Genomic DNA, 19,002 nt, shown 5'->3' with positions numbered 1-19,002 from the left:
ACATTGGATCCCCAAAGAGGAAAGCTATTAGCCTGTTGGCTAAACATGGAATTAGCACTGTATTTATAGCTAATTTACCACCTCTTTAAAATCCAGAGAAACAAAAAGCAGATACATCTGGCTGAAAAACTGCACAATTCATATGTGAAGTTTAAAGCATTTATGCTCTCGTATCCTTGGTAGTGTAAAACTCTAGGCAGAAGGTCAGGTCCCCAGGATCTCCAATAGGAAGAGCTTTCCAGTAGCTCTTAGCTAAGCTCAGACCTTGTTTCCCAAACCCACTTGGCAAAATTTTAGCATTGAGCTTCTAGCAGTGGGACTCACTGCCAGCTCGCATGACCGTCTTTGCCCAGACAGTGGTGGAATGCTTCTTCCCACTGCCCAGTTCTCCTCCTGTTGCACACTGAGCTGTGCGTGGGCCACACTGAGACTTGTGTTGAGCACAGAGCTTGGAGAGAGAGCAAACAGCTTCACACCATTCTTTTTGGCCAATAGGCAACAAGGCAGAAGTTGGTGGCTTGAAAGACAACCAACATTAAGGCTTTGAGAAAAACAGAGAAAATCTAGAAGGCTCATTTTGCATCTGTAAGAGGTTTCACATCACTTTTTGGGCTTGCAGATGAGCAAATCATCCTCCAAATCTTGCAGGCTTGTAAACTGGATCCTGAAACAAGAACACGCTGTCTCATGTCCATCACCACGCTACGTGTATGATTTGTACATGCGCCTAGCTAAGGTGTGTGCATAGCACCCAGGGAGAAGTTCTGCTTTGGAAGCAGGGTAGGAAGGGTGATGCTGGCCCTAAAACCAGTTTGTTAACTTGACTTCCACAGTGCTGGAGCTGAGCAAGGGGAACAGCCAGTGATGTGCTGGGGAAACCTCCCTGAGCAAAAAAGGTGAGCGAGCCTGGAAGCAGCCCCTTCTTCAGCCTGTTGAGAGTTTAAAAGGCTTTTAAATTTACAAACCAGCTTTCCAGGGTTCTTTTAAATACATTAGAGGTTACATGTATGGCAGGTTTGAAGTCTGAGACCAAAGCTTGATGTGAGGCTCACATACGCAAATAGAAGTTTGTTAGACCTGAGTGCCTTGACACCTGGTGGCTGACTCCATATAAACTCTTTGCCTTTGATATGACTATGAGGAAAATTAAAACATGAGAAACCTCAACCTAAGAGGAAGAGCTTGTAAAGCTGGGAGATGAAAACGGGGGATGTTTCTTCTTAAGCTTCTGCAAATGCACAGGGGGATGTCTCTTCATCTGGCAGTTCTTTAGGAGAAAGCAGGAAGGGGGTAGATAAGTCAGGGGGTTAAGAATTGTAAGCAGGCTTCCTTGTGGCTCTGCTGGCTCCTTTTACTGCTGCACTTGTCCTGTAGCTTCCTACTTCTGAGTCTTACTCCTTTCTCAAAGAGAAAACTCTATAGAAGAGACTTTCAACAGAAGCCCAGCACTATGGGCCCTGAGCATCACAAAGATCTGCTTTGCTGTGGTTTATTGGCTGGGTTTGAACATGGTGGCCTGCAAGGCAAGTTGCACAGCTCTACCCCTGGAAGTGTTGCTAAAGCCTTTTCAAGTCTGAGGATGGAAAATAGGAATCCATCTCTGATTTGGCAGCTTTGGAACCTGTTGAACAAGTTTAAACTTGGGCAAATAAGGCTGCTTTTGATTTGGAGAGAGCAATCAGAAATTGTTTTCAAGAAGATAAATATCAAAGTAATGGCTGGATTAGCAGTGAAGGATGTGACAGGAGGTCCGAGGCAGGATGATCTGAGAACTTTCATGTGGATCTAATCAAGGAGTGAATCTTGCTGTGCACTCAGATTAATAATACAGATGCATTCACTCTGCTGTCAGTCACAGGGGGTAACGTATGTGTCTGCAACGCATTTGACACCAGCATGGTCCTCAGCAACATCTTTCTGCTGTCATGTCTAATTCATGCTCTACAAAGCTGGTACTTAGCATTTAAGGGGATTCATTCTTTCAGTATAGACGTGACCAGGACAAGAACCTGATTTGGTGATAGAAAAATCCAATTCAACCAATTTATTTCACCATTAACTTTAAATAGGTCTCAAGTCAATGAACCTCGGGCAGTGTACTCCAGATCTTTTACAGTGTCTGCACACAGATTTCCTTCTCCCTCTTTGTCTGGGGTGTGTAGGCAAGTGCACAAGTCGTACACGTAGGTCGGTGATGGATGTGAGACAGCTTGTGCTTGTTTCAGTGTCCGGTTTATAAACCATGGAGGGTGATTTGCTCATCTGCAAGTGATAGGAAAATTGTTACAGATGCAAAATGAGCCCTCCAGATTTTCTGTGTTTTTCTCCCAAGTTTTAGTGTTGGTTTTACTCTTTTAGTTGGAACACGTTTGCTTTGCTTTACCGCTGGTTTATTTTCTTGTCTTCCTTTTCCCTGTCTTCCAAAGTCTCCTAGGAACAGCTGATGACAAATAATGAGGCTGGGTTTATGATTTCCTATCCTCTTTCAGTTGAAAGGGGTTAAAATGTTCATGCCAAGCAGTCGTTGGTAGCTTCTCAGTCATTTACAGGCAGCATGACTGCTTGAGACGTAGGACGGCACACAAACCCTGCATAAAAAGTAGTGATTTATAGAAGGCTTTTATACTGGGAAGGCTTTTAAACAAGCCCAAGTGTGTACATTGTGTATGGATGCGTTGCAGTGGGTTGGCTGTGTGCTTCCTGAGAGCTGTGTTTGGAAAGATTGCAGCATTGCCATCAAATTGGGGTAAAATGTGGTGAACTTTGACTTCTTGACTTACAGGGTCCCTTTTTTGGTTGTTTTCCTCCAGGTTCCCTAACATCGATGTTTGTCAGGCTTCCTTGCGGTGGTGTCGGGGTGAGTACTCTCTTTAATGTGTAAATAACGTCTTGTTTGTTCTCCCAAGTCCCATTGGTACCAAAACTCCTTGCTTTGCATTCCAGCCAGTGGGTAATTGCAACCAGATGTCACCCATAAACAGGGTCTGCCTGGGGTGCGGGGTTGCAATGACAGCCTCACATGCCTTTCTTCAAAAGCAGCATGAAGATGTTGGAGCTATTTTGGAGCACTGAAGTGTGTGTGACATTCATAGGCATGTTTTGTCTCTGGCTTTTAGGAGGAGAAACCTCATTTCTTAGGCAGTCATGTTTAATGGCTTAGAGGTTACTAGATTTGAAGGCAACCCTTACATCCAAACATGCTTTCGGCACAGAATGCAGGATGCGCTTTTCATGCTGCTCATGCTGTGTAGGTGTTTCATCTTCAGTATTTGTACTTCAGAGCACCTTGCCTCGTCCTGCAGGTGGAAAACATATTAAGTAAATAGTGATATTGAAGGACAGTATTGGGAAGTGCCTGTAAATAGCAAGTTGCTGTGTTTGGATCTGGGCTACATTACTGTCCTTGAATGTAATGTCTCGCAGGTTATGCAGCACAAGGGAATTGCAGGCTTCGGTATTTGGCATCTTCCTCCAGGACAATCACATGCGGATTCGGAAGGAGGTGACTAAAATATCCCTTCATTCATCACGGCAAAGCTGAACATCAGTTTTGATGTGTCAAGAGTCTATCTAATAAAGCAACTTTCTCTTGTTGTTTGTTCCCATAAGGTTGAAAACCCCCAATGCCATGCAAATACTTTATGTCAAAGGTTTATGTTCTTGTTCTTTGAAGCCTGAAAGCTTGAAAATTTCCCTTTCAAGTCAGACTTTCTGCTCTAAAGTTTCTGTGCAGGGTGACAGTGGAGAAAATCCCAGAGAGCAGGAAGGGGAAAGAATGAGAAGAGACAATAAAAGGCATTGTGTTTGAAACCTCGCAGTGGTGGTTCTCAGGCATAATTGTAGCTCGTGAGTTGAATTTGGAGGTCTGGATTCTGTTATGGAAATGAAACAAAATTGTTTTCTTCCTGAGTCTTTGTAAAATCGCTGCTTTGAAAATTATCCCGTCAAAAAAGGAGGGGGAATAGAAAAGAAAAGCCCAAAACAAGAATAATCGGCATTTATTCCTACCACCACGTGGGGAGAGATTTCATTCTGTATTGTAAATATGCTGCAGCCTCCTAATTCATGGCAAATTTTTGGCTGGAGTTTCAAAGGGTTGCATTTACTCTGCCCTGCAGTCAGGCATGCCATTCAAAGCAGAAATTATCATTTGCAAATGAAGGCTGAAGGGTAACAAGTCAAGAACAGTGCCTGAGCCTAGTGCAGGCCCACAAGTCTTGCATTAAATCCCAAATCAAGGCAGGAAACGCCACGGTGCTGGAATTATCGATATGCTCCTAAGGAAGACAAAGTTTGCAGTTAACTTGCTGGATAAATATTCAATATTCACTTTTAAATAAGCCATTTGCTGTCTTTTGTCCAGTGCTTTAGCAGTCTTAATGGGTAATTCGCATGTTTTCTAGGAAAAGCTTTTTAAACCCAGTAATTTACTAATAAATAATCATAAAATCATAGAATAGTTAGGGTTGGAAAGGACCTCAAGATCATCTAGTTCCAACCCCCCTGCCACAGGCAGGGACACCTCACACTAAACCATCCCACCCAAGGCTTCATCCAACCTGGCCTTGAACACTGCCAGGGATGGAGCACTCACAACCCCCCTGGTCAACCGATTCCAGTGCCTCATCACCCTAACTGTAGAATGGTTTGGATTGGAAAAGACCCTAAAGCTCATCCAGCTCCAACCACCAGCCACGGGCAGGGACACCTTCCACTAGAGCAGCTTGCTCCAAGCCCCTGTGTCCAACCTGGCCTTGAACACTGCCAGGGATGGGGCAGCCACAGCTTCTCTGGGCATGCTGTGCCAGCACCTCAGCACCCTCACAGGGAAGAGCTTCTGCCTTGTATCCAACCTGAACTTCCCCTGTTTCAGTTTGAACCCATCACCCCTTGTCCTGTCACTACAGTCCCTGATGAAGAGTCCCTCTCTGCATCCTTGTAGCCCCCTTCAGACACTGGAAGCTGCTCTGAGGTCTCCACGCAGCTTCTCTTTTCCAGGCTGAACAGCCCCAATGTTCTCAGCCTGTCTCCATGCAAGAGCTGCTCCAGCCCCTGAGCATCCTTGTGGCCTCAGCTACATGATAGTCAGATTTATTCATTAAAATGGCTTTCTGCTGCTCTGTTTGCATTTCCTTCCCCAGTTACCTCAGTGACTGTTTATGTACTGGTGCTGCTTTCATGGTTGGTGCAGGAAAACATCATCCTCACTGATATGGGGATAAATATTACACTATAAATATTTAAGTATTATATATGATATAAGTATTATACAATATTATCTATAGTAGATAATATATACATCTGAGCTGTATATTTATAGGGAAAATGAGGCTATGATACCAAACCATTGGCTAGAGCATAGTGTGCTTCACTTTTGTACATCCCATGGATGGGTTGTAGCATAGACCATCTCCTTTGGGGTCAAAGATCCATGCAGTGAACTCATGGAGTCCTTTCCATAGTGTTTTATACTGTCTTTCAGAGTGTGAGATCAGTGCAGAAAGCAGGCTGAGCAGCGTGGTTTGGTTACTGAAGCAGAGGGAAAGCTGTAGCCTTTGTTAGCATGCCAGTGCTGTGAGACAAGTTGCTCCTAATTTGATTTGCTATGGGAACCTGTTAGAAGCGGCCCTGTAGTGGGATCTTAGCTGGGGCCATAAGGCACACCTTGCAGGAGCAGCTGAAAACCAAGTTCTTTTCTGCACCAAAGATGGGTTTGAGATTAATATAATTTCTTCTTTTTTTGAGGAAATCAGAAAAGGGAATTTAAATAAATTGAAGCTGAGGGTAAAGCATCAGTTAGGAAGGATTTTAGTGTGAGAGGAGGTGTCACGTAAATGTGAGAAGTTTCAGCATATGAATGCTGCTGGGAGCTGGAGTGCTTGTTGTGGTGTAATGCGATGATTTCAAATTGTTCTAGCAAGAGAGTTTAACTGGTATTTTTCTGCTGTTGCTTGCCAGGCCCTTTTCAGGCTGCAAGGTGGCCAGATAGCTTTTCTATATGGATGAGTTTCTATATGGATGGGTTTCTATATGGATGGGTTTCTATATGGTGATGGAGATTTATTTAGAGATTGCCATGTTAGCAGACCATTACTCATTGCTGAGCAGTCATCAGTCCCTGTTTTCTCTTCTTCTTCAAAGCTGAGAAGGTTGTGGAGAGGCAGCCCTGGTGCCGGGAGAAGTTTGTGTAGGCTCCAGTCACTTCATGGTGGTGATTGTTTCCTGGTAGTGAAAGGAACATGAGGTGTAAGTGATGATCAGAGCGCCTTTAGGACATCAGCTTGACCACAAATGGTTTGCAGACCAGGTTTGAAGTAGAAGAGATTTATTTCTTCCTTGTGAGGGTGCTGAGGTGCTGGCACAGGGTGCCCAGAGATGCTGTGGCTGCCCCATCCCTGGCAGTGTTGTCATAAGCAAGTGTCCTTTGCCAGTGTTACTAAAGCAAATGCTGATGGTCATCAAAGCAAAAGCTGCCTGCAAAGAAATAAGGGTGCTGTTATGATAATGAGAAACTAAATAGTGATGTAGCACATGAAATTCAATGTTGGATGCAAAATAATGCCTGTGGATAGGAGAAGGACTGGCCTGGAGCAGGTAAAAGCTCAGTGATTGCTGTTGCTTTGTAATTCAGGAGCTGAAAGTGTCAGGTATTATTATTATGGTCTGGAAAGCTTGAAAGCAGGTTCTTTTTCTGCAAACAATTAAACACAGTTGTCTTACTTAGGGACTTCTATGTAAAGAATAGATGGGTCTGAAAGGCAATGGAGGGCAGTTTATGGGGAAGAAGCCCATGAACAGCTGTTAAGAGCCAGGATGGCGGTATGAAGTCCTGAGTACTTACCCGCCAGCAAGGCAAAGCAACTTAGAGTGAAAGAGCAGGGAAAAGTTTAGAGCAAATTGATTCATCACACAACACCTTTCAATCTCTCTCTTTAAAAATGAAGTCACAGTGGCTTCAAATCTATGAGAAAAAGGGTTAATTTGTTCCCTGGTGCTTGGAAACTCTTGTCAATTCTTTCTCCTCACTGGTTTGCTTAATACAAGTGAAGCCTTGACATTGCTGTAGCTGACACTGCCAAACCTCCTCCCATCTGCAGGCTTCTGATCGTAGCAAGAAGGGAATAAAGCACACAAGTACGTATATCAACAGATGTGAGCTCTGATTTAAGCAACAGTAATTTATTCCTACTGTTCTTCAGCAGCCCCTGCAAGTGCAGAACTTGGGACGTTACCTTCACAGTAACGTGCGTGCAGCACATGCTCTTTCCTTACTGTATGGCTTACATGCACCATTACCTAATCCAGGATAATTAGAAGAAGATTTTTGGGCAAGGAGTTCAAGCTTTGAAAAGCAGATTTGCATCCAACTTCTTGGAAACACTCAAAGACTCGATGTTATGGTAGCTAATAACTTAGTTTTCTTTGGTGTGAATATTTTCTTCTTCCATGGAACAGAAATGAGAAGAAACTAATGAGCCAGTCTTAAAAGAACAAAATAGGAGTATAGTTGTTTAATCAGTGCTTAAGACCAGGAGGAGATGTGGTTAGGTAAAGACAACTCACTGGCAGCACATATAATGTGTGCTGCTGTTGCCTCAGTGTGATGATAAGGAGTAATGAAGGGAAGAGCACAACTCCTTTGCTTCTCTTAGCTTCAAACACTGCAAAGAAGCACTACAGCTTGTCTCTACCTGTCCCTAGGCTAAATTTATCTGCATAGCTCTTCAGCTAAAGAAATAATGAAACCTTTTATAAGACACTCATTTCACTTTGAAGGAGCTGCACATGAGGGTATAGAAGTGTATACAGTGGGAGTAGGAACCTCATCATGTATATTAATGAAGACTTCCAGTTTATAAGGAAGGACAAAGTCTTTTCGTTTTCACCTTGAAGCATCTCAGACATTGCTCATAGGAGAGAACCTGTGTCAAGCTGTTGACCCTTCCTGTTCTGCATTCCCTCATCATTTGCTAATAATGGTACATGCGGTGAATGTTAAGAGCCTCCAGCAGGTCCCAGGCACAGAGTTCCCTCTCCCCACCTTTAAAGGAGCCTTCTCCTATGGGCTTATCAAACAGAAACAGCAGCTTCTGTATTAGAATGAGCAAGGCATTATTACTCTCAAGAAGAGGAGTGTACTGACTAGGACAACTGCTCCTCATCCAGCAGCAGCAGATGTGGAAGACTCGGTATCTCTGACACAGTTGTATCCTCCAGCTCAGGAATAAAAAGAGGAATATACACTGTTGGATCCACACAAGGCAAGAAATATGCATCCCCTTTCTGTAAAGTCCTTCCAGATGGTAAGGCTTGATGTGCTGTCCCAGCAACAGCTCCTGTGATGGCAGCTACATCAAAGAGCTCATAGGCAGAGAAAGCCAAATAGCGTCTCGCCTGTAATGAACTTCAGAGTTCAGGAATGATGGAGGGGTCAACAGCAGCCTGTGCACCGAACAGCAGCAGCTTCAGAGCTGGAGAGCAGTCCAGCTCAGGGCCACATTAATAACATTTTCCACCATGGCAGAGTCTGCACCCCCCCCTGCTGTGGAGCGCTGATGGCTTCAGCGGGACTGTTCAAACACTTACAGCCTCACAGATGATGAAGTGCTGCTTTGGAGGAGGGCCCAGTGGTATCCAGACATCCATTCCAGGGGAGGTGGCTGGGTGTTAAATCCTTATCTCGGAGATCCTTGAACGTGGGATGGGGTAGTGGAGAGCTCGTGGGTAGCAGTGGACATCTCTGCATTGGGAGCTGAGTGTGGGGGCATGGCAGAGCCCTTGACTTCGGCTTCTGGATCACAGGTGGAGTGTTTTTATCCAAGTACTTAATTTCTTTCCTTCCCTTTAAACCCACCCTGTGTTGCTCTCCATCAAACCAGGTTTGGTTCCTGGTTTCTGCTGGCATCAAAGGGCCTGAACATAGCAGTGCTTGTCTCAGGCACTGGTGACTTCTGCATGCTTTATAAAGGGGAAGGCAGGCACAAACTGATGTCTGAGGAGATCGAAGGGTCTGTTGGTCTCCTGTGTAAAGCCATGCTTTGGACGTGTGAATTGTGGTGTTCTGTTTCCATTCCTCTAGTGCCTCACAGTCAATGAGGATAGCCCTCAACAATTCTGCATCCATGGAAGGGGCCTGATACTTGCTGTAGCCAGGCAGAAGCTACTGGTGTCCTGGAGCATTTTCTTTCAGGACCAAGATGAGTTAGATATGCTTAAAGATGGGTTAGATATGCTCAAAGATGGGCTAGATATGTTCAAAGGTGGGCTAGATACTCTCAAGGATGGGTTAGATACCCTCATACCACAAATAGTCACTGTAGGGCTTTTCCACCAGTGCAGTGGCTTTCCTCAGTCTGTGACAGAGCATACATTGGCAGCATTGCTGCACAGAGATGGCTTTCTGATGTCCTTCAAATGCTTTCTTGGTTTACTATGACTTCGAAAGCATCCTCAGGGCAGATGCTGCCAGAAGCCATTCCTGATAACAGACCTGGGCCTATTTCCACTGGCTTTAGCACAGCTGTGAAGGAGGTGGGACCAGTCTCCTCTGGGGCATCTCCAGTGAGTAGACTGGATGCCAGACAAAACAAATAATCTTTCTTTCCTTCTCTGTTGGCATTGTTTCCATAAATAAGCTCAACGCAGAGTCATAGGTGAGAAACAGCTGGTGATCCTTTGCACTGAGACACATTACATGGGTCTGATGACATGGGTGCAGTGAGGAGATCCAGAGCTTCAGCCTGGAACACCCCCGCCCCTGAGGAGCCCTCCTTCCCCCTCTGCTCTCTGCAGAGTCACAGCTGAGTGGCAGTAAAAGAAAGAACAGGCATTTCATCATGTATCTGCAGACTTAGCTTGTTGGGATGAATGGGGTAAAAGCCAATGCTTCTCCCTTTGTGTTGAAGTTAGGACATGTTCTCATAGAATAACGACCTGGGGATGTCTGCAGAATGCCTTGCCTTGCCTCTGGCCTGTTTTGCATGTTTTTGGGGAGGAAACCATTGAGGATGGTGGTCCTGTCAAGTATGGAGTATGGAAGTAAATGTCTGTAGTCAGCAGCTCGATGGTGAAGGTCTGTTGTTAGCTTTGATGAGACAGGGTTGAAAGGATGGCTCCCCAGGGAAGCTGCTGGCAGCATAACCTTATCCGGGCAGTCCTGGGCAGGCATCTTTTAAACATCCACTATTAAACACCCTTCTTTATCATGTGTGTTTTATTTTATAGAATCATTTAATGATTTTGTAAACCTTTTTATTTATCCTGGTTTAGTTTCCTTCAGCAATTAAAAGAGAAATACCGTGGTGTTGGTAGGAGTTACTGTTCGGAGACACCTGTGACTTCACAGTGCTGGAGATGCTGAATTTGCTCCTCTGTTACAGCGTTGACCCTTTAGCATTGCAGAGCTGTTGGAAATGATCATCTCTTGAGCGCCATTTGGTTGGATGGACACACAGTAGTGGTGATGTTATGCTCATGAGTGGGGTCCAGCACTGGTACTGCCTAGACCAGTCCTGCAACCTAATGCATTTAAAATTAATGTGTTTAATGCGTTGATGCATTCAGTACAGAAGAAGAACTTTAGAAACTGTGGGTCTCTTGTTTCCTGGCTGTCCTTGTTGCTCCTAAATGTGTTTCCTGTGTGTCTCCCTTAGGTTGACAGTGACACCATTTGGAACGAAGTTCACTCGTCTGGTGCCGCTCGCCTGGCAGTGGGCTGTGTCATTGAGCTCGTTTCCAAAGTAGCCACGGGAGAACTGAAGGTTGGTATGAAAATAACACTTGGCTTTGATACAGGCTCTGTACAGGACTCTGCTCAGAGCTGTGATATGCAGGAGGTCCAGTTAGCTTCGTTTTAGTGGCACCATCTGGCTTTAGTCATAAAAATCCTTGAGGATATGAGCAAGTGAACAACAGGCTCCTGGAGAATGTTCTTATGCACTGATTAAGAGTAAGAAAGAAACCAGAGCAGCAAAAGAAATCACTATTCCGGCATTATATGAGGGTCTTGTTGTTGCCTTCAACCAGCCCCTTTGCTGTTTCAGTGACCTCATGAAGACTTTCTCTTTCCCTTGAATAAAAGGAAATGCTGCACCAACCAGTTTCTGTACCATTCATGTGGATGTTTTTCCCCCCTCCAAAACGAGGGAGAATGAGAAAACCATCCCGAACAACTACATAGTTCCAAAGCAGAACTAATGCTTCTGTTCTTGGTGCTCTAAACCTTTCTTTCTGTCTCTTCTTCCTTATGTTTCATGTGTAGAATGGATTTGCTGTTGTTCGGCCTCCGGGTCACCATGCAGAAGAGAGCACACCCATGTGAGTATGCATATGTGCTTCAGTGTTTGTTGTGGGAGCTGCAGCAGGAAATAAGGGAGTTGGTTAGGTTTTCGTTACAGAACATCTTGCTTTTTGTTATATAAGACATTTCTGTAGTCAAAGCTCCCAGTAATTCTCTGGAAGGTGGGCAAGATCCTGCTTAGTGGTTTCGGGTGGATAGTTTTGAGCCAGAATCAGCACTAGAGTCATGCTTTGAAAAAGGAACTGATGCTTCTGTTTGCTTTAACCTCTTGAACTGTTTTATGTTCAATGTTGATGGCTTGTCCAATGTGAAGAAAACAAGGGTACCCAAGTAACAGTGGTTATAAAAATATAAATGTGTCCTGTGCTCACAACACTGAATTAGGAGAGTATCAGAGTAGGAAGGCTTCACATAGCAAAAGCTCAAGTTGACCATCTTGCATATGTTTACTATAGCAGGGCTTTTGCCATCAGACTGTTCTCAAATCAAGGTCCTGTGTATAAATCATGTTGGCTTTGTTTATCTGGCTTAACATGTGATGAAGTTTCATGTCTTGGGTGCTTCAGCACTCTTTGGTGGGAGATGAGTGCTTGCTGTTGAGTTCTTCTTGACCCAGCATTGAGCACTTGTATCTTCCAGGGAGGAAAGAAGAGTTAAGAGCAGAAGAAATCTCTTCCAAATGTGTTGCATCGAGCTGATAGATGCACTGGGACCAAGGATATGTAGAATTAACACCTCTCCTTTCCCTCTCATCACCTCCAGGGGGTTCTGCTATTTTAACTCTGTGGCAATCGCAGCCAAGCTGCTCCAGCAAAGACTGAACGTTAGCAAAATCCTTATAGTGGACTGGGTGAGTAAATGCCTGTTTCTACCCTCCAGGAGAGCAGGTGGATATTGTCCTAGGGTTTTTATCCTGCAAGGGCAGCCCTGGCTTTGTCAGACAGGGGAAAACAAATGTTGCCTATGGTCTGAAAGCCAAAATTTGGGTTTTTTTCAGGTTTGGGGCTTTTTTTCATCAAAGTGTTTTAATAAAAGAAAAATTCCAGTTTTGAAAATAAAATTGTAATTAATAAGCAGTTGCTTTCCTAAACAAGCCCATGACACAGTCTCTAGGATGGGTAACAGCAAAGTATGCTGCATTATGGTTATTTATTAATGGAGGTTTTGACCCAAAGTGTTATGATCCATCCCAGCTTTCTCTTCAAGATGTGAGGACCAGCTGGTTGAGAGCAACAGGCTGTCTCACATGACTTGACATGGATCTGGATGGTCTCAGTGTCCTGCCTCTAGGCCAGGCAGTCAAAAGTGATCTCTGCATTGGAATGCGATGTATTTATATGGTTGTGAAGGCATTTGAGTTGCTGGGTATCAGCCATGAGTTTTGATGATATTGCCACATATCTCCCATGAGCTAGACCCACAATTTGAAATGAATGCCTTTGGCTTTTTGACTTACTGGGTGGACATCCTTCTCCTCACTTCCCACCAACTGGTTTTCATGTCAGGAAGGGGCATTTTGAAGACCTGTCTTGTTACAGACCACATTTATGTGCCTAGTAGAAATGCAATAGGGGATGCAGGTAATAGGTTTGTGTTGTTTAACCTTGTTGGGTCCAACACAAGTTTGCTGGGCACTTGTATCAGTGGTTGCCCCACAGACCCATTAAAGATGCAAACTTGGGGTAACTCATGAAGCGTCTCTGCAGCCCCCAAGATTGGTAAGAATCCAGTTCTCTCCATCCAAGTAAATTGAGCCTATCCTCAGTTTTGATGCACAGCTAAGATTGTGTTTACCCCAATTTATCCCATGTGTTAAACAAGGAGTGTAACCTGAAGCCAGCTGTGCAAAGCACGTTACTCTCATTTCCAATCAGCTGCTTCAGCTATAAGAAAGAAGCACAGAAAATGAAGCACAGCAGCAAAGAAAACCCCTCCGAATCCAAAGTTTGATGGCTTTAATCTGCATTTTGACTAAGGTACTAACCTCCCTCATATAATGCAATCTCTCTCCCTGAAGGATGTTCACCATGGGAATGGTACTCAGCAAGCTTTCTACAATGATCCTAATGTTCTTTATATTTCACTACATCGCTATGATGATGGGAACTTCTTTCCAGGCAGTGGTGCTCCCGATGAGGTAAGAGCATGAGTTGACATAGTATCCATCTGTCTCTAATAGGGCTGGCTATGGGCTGTGATTCAGGTGCCTCCCAGCATCTTCAGGAGGCTTTGCCAGGCTCCTGCCACCACTCCCATGCTCATGCTTGTTAGCGCTCTTTTGGGAATGTATCTGTTGGGTTTGTGTGTTTGGTGCCTTCTTGTCCAAGTCCTAACAGCCATGGATGGTGGGATTTGAGCCCTGGTCACTTAGGCTACTGGGCCAATTCCATCAGTTCCTGGTGGTATCCTCAGAGCCTGCAGCAGAAAGGCTGGGCCAGTGAAGTTGGGAGGTCTTTCTCCTTGAAGTCTGGATGAATGCTCTTACATCCATTGTATCCTTCCTTTCCCTCTAGGTTAGCAGGAGATACTGTCCTTCCAGAGTCATTTTATCAAAGAGAAATTATATGAAATACTTAGTTTTGGATACTCTGAAGCACACCAGGTTACATCTGAAACCTAGAGTTCTGACCCTGTCAGTTCTATGTTTCCCAATTCAGCAAACATCCTTGTTTCCATTTTGATTCCTAAAGAAACTCAAACGTAACATGATGATGTGAAAAGTCTTTTCCAGCCTAGTTGATTCTGTGATACTGCTTCATTCCCTTGTTTGTGGACTGCTGTTATAGGGAATAAACAGCAGGCCTTTGCAGCAGGCTTAATTTCTGCTTCAGGATATGTAAAATACCTACTTTTTGGCTGAACTTTTAGTGCTCTCTTAATCTGTCTTACAAAATACCTACTGTCATAAAAGAAACACAAGACTACACCATCCACTCCAGATTTAACCATTTGTAGTATTTTTAATGTGTCATTCCAGACCAAATGAAGCTAAGACTACAAACCAAATTCAGTTAAAGCAGCAGAGGACTAAATAAGCCACTGCAGACGGGTGAATCCCCTGGGGTTTTTGTACCAGTGGTATTTGCACCAATACAAGGGAGAATGTGTACTAACAGCCCTGCAGCTTTATCCAGCCTGAATCAATACCTGTGTGTTGTAGAACACCTTAGTTTTTGATTTGCAGTTTAAATTCTGTTTTCATATGCAGAGATTTAAAACCAGCCCCACAGAACACAAACAGGGTGTGTAGGAGCTCAGAGCCCAGTGCTCAGGCTGCTGCAAGGTCCCTGCTTGATGAAGGGACTGATTACTTTGGGGTTTCGATGTGGATGGGGAAAGCATGGCCCTGCTTCTTGGCAAACCAATTCCTAGAAACCCCTCATTTATGTGTTCAGTTTTTTCCTTTCTCAGGTATTTTCAGTCAGTGCAGACAGGGATCTCTGCAGGACATGCAAGGATGGGGATGTACTGACATTCACCACCCCGATGGCCCTCAAGCAGTGAGAATCTCTGTCAGTCATATTTTTCCCCAGCAGAGGGGGAGCTCACTCTGATTAAAACTGGGTTTTCTCCCCCTCCGTTGCAACTGCAGTGAAAGACAGAATATGCTTCTGGATGAAGCTCAAAAAGGTATTGCATGTAACACACTCTCCTGCAGACGACGAAGAGGATGTTGATGATGAAGTAGGTTTGGGGTGAGCAGGTCCACAACTCCTATAAAGACCAGGGCATGGAGGAACTTTATTTTCACTCATGTTTTTGGGAACCAGGTTGCTTTAGAGGAAAAAATTAACCTCACTGCTACCAAGCTATTGAACCAAAACCCATATTCAACTGGAAGGATATTAAGACAGCTTCCATATGTGTAATTCAGAGTGCAATCTCCCTTTTTCAGGTTGGCGCAGGAGCAGGAGTTGGTTTCAATGTTAACATGGCCTTTACTGGTGGCCTCGATCCACCGATGGGAGACACAGAATACTTAACTGCTTTCAGGTAATATTGAAGTTTTCCTCTTAGAAACTTATTATTTTACCTAAACTGGGTTTCTTTTTCCTTGTACAGTCCTCCTTAATCTTGAGTTTCTCTCTTGCTAAGTTTAGAAATAGGAGATTTATATCCAGTTGCAGTTCCTTTTGGAGTACCAGCATAAAAATAAAGCTGAATTAAGTGAATAGGCTATTTCGGGCCATAAGTGTGGCTGTGGCATTAAAGGACTGACATACTTGCTGCTCAGCACTGATTAATGTATGATTGTAAAATGTCAGCTGATATGAATAAGCTTTTCTGATTTTAGCTCAAAAGCTTTTTACCTCTTTGGGGTGTTTCTATGGGTAAACCCAGCTGATGGAGAGGAGAGTCCAGAAGGACTTTACTGTTCTGTCATCATCAGGGACTGTAGCGATAGGACAAGGGGTGATGGGTTCAAACTTGAAACAGGGGAAGCTCAAGCTGGATATAAGGAAGAAATTCTTCCCTGTGAGGGTGCTGAGGCGCTGGCACAGAGTGCCCAGAGAAGCTGTGGCTGCCCCATCCCTGGCAGTGTTCAAGGCCAGGCTGGGTCTGTGCTTTTCTTACTGGGTTCTGGTTTCTCCTCAGAAGCAGCATGTTTTGTGTTATGAATAAAAACACAACCATCTCTTAACTAAGTGTTACTCATCACACACTGTCAGAGTGTGAATGAAGGTAAGCAAAGCTGTGGTGCTGAATTCATGTGTTGCTGGGATATCCTCATTCATGAGCAGTAATAGTAAAGCCAGATACAAACCACTGTGCTGGGTTGTACAAGTATATCCAAGCATGCTCAAAAAAACCCTGGCATCGTTTGATTCTCCAGATGGAGATGGGGATGAAGCCGCTTGTTGATGTCCTCCTCATCTTCTTCTGCTCACAGAAGCATGCGATACCTGAGGATCACAGGGAGGTATCTGCAGGGAGTCCTTTGATCTGATCCTTATTTTCTTCCTCATACCAGCATCATCAGAAGAGATGCATGAATGAGAACACATGTTAGCTGATCTATGGTCATGGACACCCAGGTTGTGGTCTGTCTGAGCAGTGTCACTATGGGAGCACTGCAAGAGTGTTGGCTGAACATATCTTGCTGCTCTGAGTACCTAATGGGCAAAATACCCCAGTGGGGCAATGTACATCTCTGGCATTCAGGGGCCATGATGCATTTGCCAGAGCTTCAGAGAGCGGGAAAAGTGAGGTATTAAAACTAATGATGGAAGCAGCGTTAATACCAAGGTGAAATGAGGGTGGATCTGTGGGTAGAGGAGAACTCGTAAATAATGCAGGAGTGAATAGGGGCTGCTGTGAGACCACACTTTCCTTTCAGATTACTCTTTCCAGGAGAGCAAATCCAATTCCCTGACCTGGCGGATGTAGAGGCTTGCTTTTTCTTAGGCTGTCCAGTTCTACCCCCTTAACCCCCGTGCTGCGGGTTCATCCTCTCCAGCTGGCCTGTCTTTTAACAGCTATGGGTTGAAGTGGTTTTCAGTCCTCAAACCAGATTTAGTGGACTTTTGGCGACCACCCTGCGTGCATTCACAGAGACATGCACTTGCCAAAACATGGGATGCGAATGAAATCTGGCCTTCATGGAAGAGCATTAAAAATCTGAGAGCATTATTTTCTGTCCTTCCCTGTGCACGTATTTGTGTTCCATTATAGAGAGCAAAAAGAGCTCTTACTCTTCAGCCTGCTATTAAAAAGCCTTCAAAGAACGTGTGCAGTTTAAAATCACATCTAGTCAAATAAGTGTCATTTGCCTCACTGTTTTATTCCTGTTACAGGAAAGCAGCGCTTTCCTCCAGAGTGGAAGTCTGTTTATCCCAGCAGTCAACGAGACTGATCTCTTCATTAGAAAGAGACCAGTTAGAAGTATGTTGACAGAGTGACATACTTGCTATTAAACATTAATTGAATCTCAAGGCTGCTGGAAAATTGCTCCGTCTGCACAGTAAGACTTTTGCCAACCATTCCTTAACAGGCACTGGTGTCTTTTTGCCCAGAGACTGCAGCTATTTGGGGAGCATATTTTGGAGCTAGTCACAGCCTTTATTTGGGGGGGGGGGGATGTTGGGAAGCTGGGGGTTGTTGTGACTCATCCTCTTAGGTAGCACTTCCCGTAGTCTGCCCCATGTGTACACCTTCAGTCAAGGAGTTAAATTGGATGGTTTTTTTCATCTTATGCCAAGTCTGGTCATGATAATACATTATCAAGTGACCTTTTTAAATCTTAACCAGCTTCTTTGAGAAACATTTCCCCCCCCCATCCCCACCGAATCTTTCTATTGATTTTAATGTAAAATAATGCTTTGAAGTTTGCAATTTATAGTCCCCTGAGAGTTAGAAAGTGAAGGGAATGGGTCATATATCCTTTTTTTTTCCTCCTTCTTTTCTTGTGTTAGCCCCTTGAGACAATGCATGCCTTCAAGGCAGCACCTTGTTATTCCACCCCATCGAATGCCACGTTGCATTTGCTGGGGATCAAACCTAAGATGAAGAAAAGATAAGAAAATTGGCCATAATGAACTCCAGAAGCTGCAGGCATTTTCGCCATGAACTTGGAAACTCACAGCGGAGAACCGAGCTTTAATTCAAACCAGTCCAAATGCCAAACTGTGAGGCTTTGAAGTCTGCAGAGGCATCAGTGGAAATCCTTTGAGCTAGGCAAAGATACTGATAGACTTTTCTTCAGCCTTAACTCTTGACATGCTTGTCTGCTTTTAGGGAAGAAATCCCTCTTTCTATGTAAAAACAAAGCGGAAGAAAAACCAAGCAACATGCTTTTCATTTTTTGGGTTGTATTTCAAGATGAGCTGGTGTGTGGGTTTGATAAAAGCATATGCTCATGTGAACTAATCATTGGCCTCAGCAATAAGTCTTCTGATGTGTGAATAAATAACCCCAATGAATCCTATCATCCCCACACTGGAACCCTTTTACAGTGTTGTTTTACTCTGTTTGAAGAACAGAGGGTAACTTCCATCAAGTATTTTTGCTATTGACAAGTACTCTACAGATACAAGCCTCCCCATGCTTGCAGTTCGGCATTGGGTTGTTCAGGACAGCCTGACCTCTTCGTATTTACTAAGCCTGCTAAGCCATTTCAAAAGTGAGAAAAAGAGTTAACACGGAGCAGAGAACAGCCTCACCATGCGCTTTGTCACTTATTGTCTTCATAACTGAGGGCTGAAATCACCGGCTGCCCTGTCTCAAGGTTGGGGTGATATCATGATTACTGTGTTTGGAGGGGGGGGTATAGGGTGGAGTCACCCTGGTCACTAATAGGAAGTGCAGAAGGGATTTGGGGAGTTTGCTTGGCGCTTCTCCATCCCCATCGTGGCTCTCGGGCTCTGCCTGCCCGAGACAGCGTGACATTCTAATTTAGCTGACCGTTGGCTGGGCGAAGGTCCCACTTCTGAACTCAACACTAAAGTATGTGGGCAATACATATTTCACAGATGAGGCAGAAATGTGTTAAACTCTAATGTGAGAAATGCAGGGTATATAGTTTCGAAAGCCCTTAACTCATCAGCGTGTGTTCAGCACTGTTATGCAGTAGCTATAGAAACAAACAGTTGTAAAATCCAGCGTGTTCGTGGGGGTTTTCTTTCTTCTTTTTTACCAGGGTCTGTTGTTCCCTCACTTGTTATACAAGCAGAAAGCAGGTTTGCTTTAGAAATCCTCAAAGGCAC

At 44.3% G+C, this 19,002-nt stretch overlaps 1 protein-coding gene across 8 annotated transcripts in view; it reads left to right on the top strand.

The window, feature by feature from the left end:
* HDAC4 (histone deacetylase 4) overlaps positions 1 to 19,002 on the top strand; it is a 217,326-nt gene that overhangs the window by 178,864 nt on the left and 19,460 nt on the right. For all 8 annotated transcript variants that reach the window (XM_065669699.1, XM_065669701.1, XM_065669694.1 and 5 more), the window contains 6 exons: positions 2,811 to 2,857; positions 10,653 to 10,760; positions 11,261 to 11,316; positions 12,062 to 12,149; positions 13,317 to 13,436; positions 15,195 to 15,292. In XM_065669699.1, coding sequence (XP_065525771.1) covers positions 2,811 to 2,857; positions 10,653 to 10,760; positions 11,261 to 11,316; positions 12,062 to 12,149; positions 13,317 to 13,436; positions 15,195 to 15,292 — 517 coding nt within the window. The remainder of the gene's footprint in view (positions 1 to 2,810; positions 2,858 to 10,652; positions 10,761 to 11,260; positions 11,317 to 12,061; positions 12,150 to 13,316; positions 13,437 to 15,194; positions 15,293 to 19,002) is intronic.

The sequence above is a fragment of the Lathamus discolor genome, chromosome 3 (assembly GCF_037157495.1).
Source record: "Lathamus discolor isolate bLatDis1 chromosome 3, bLatDis1.hap1, whole genome shotgun sequence".
NCBI lineage: Eukaryota > Metazoa > Chordata > Aves > Psittaciformes > Psittacidae > Lathamus > Lathamus discolor.
The sequence above is the reverse complement of the archived record's forward strand: the minus strand, read 5'-3'. Positions and strand labels throughout refer to the sequence as shown.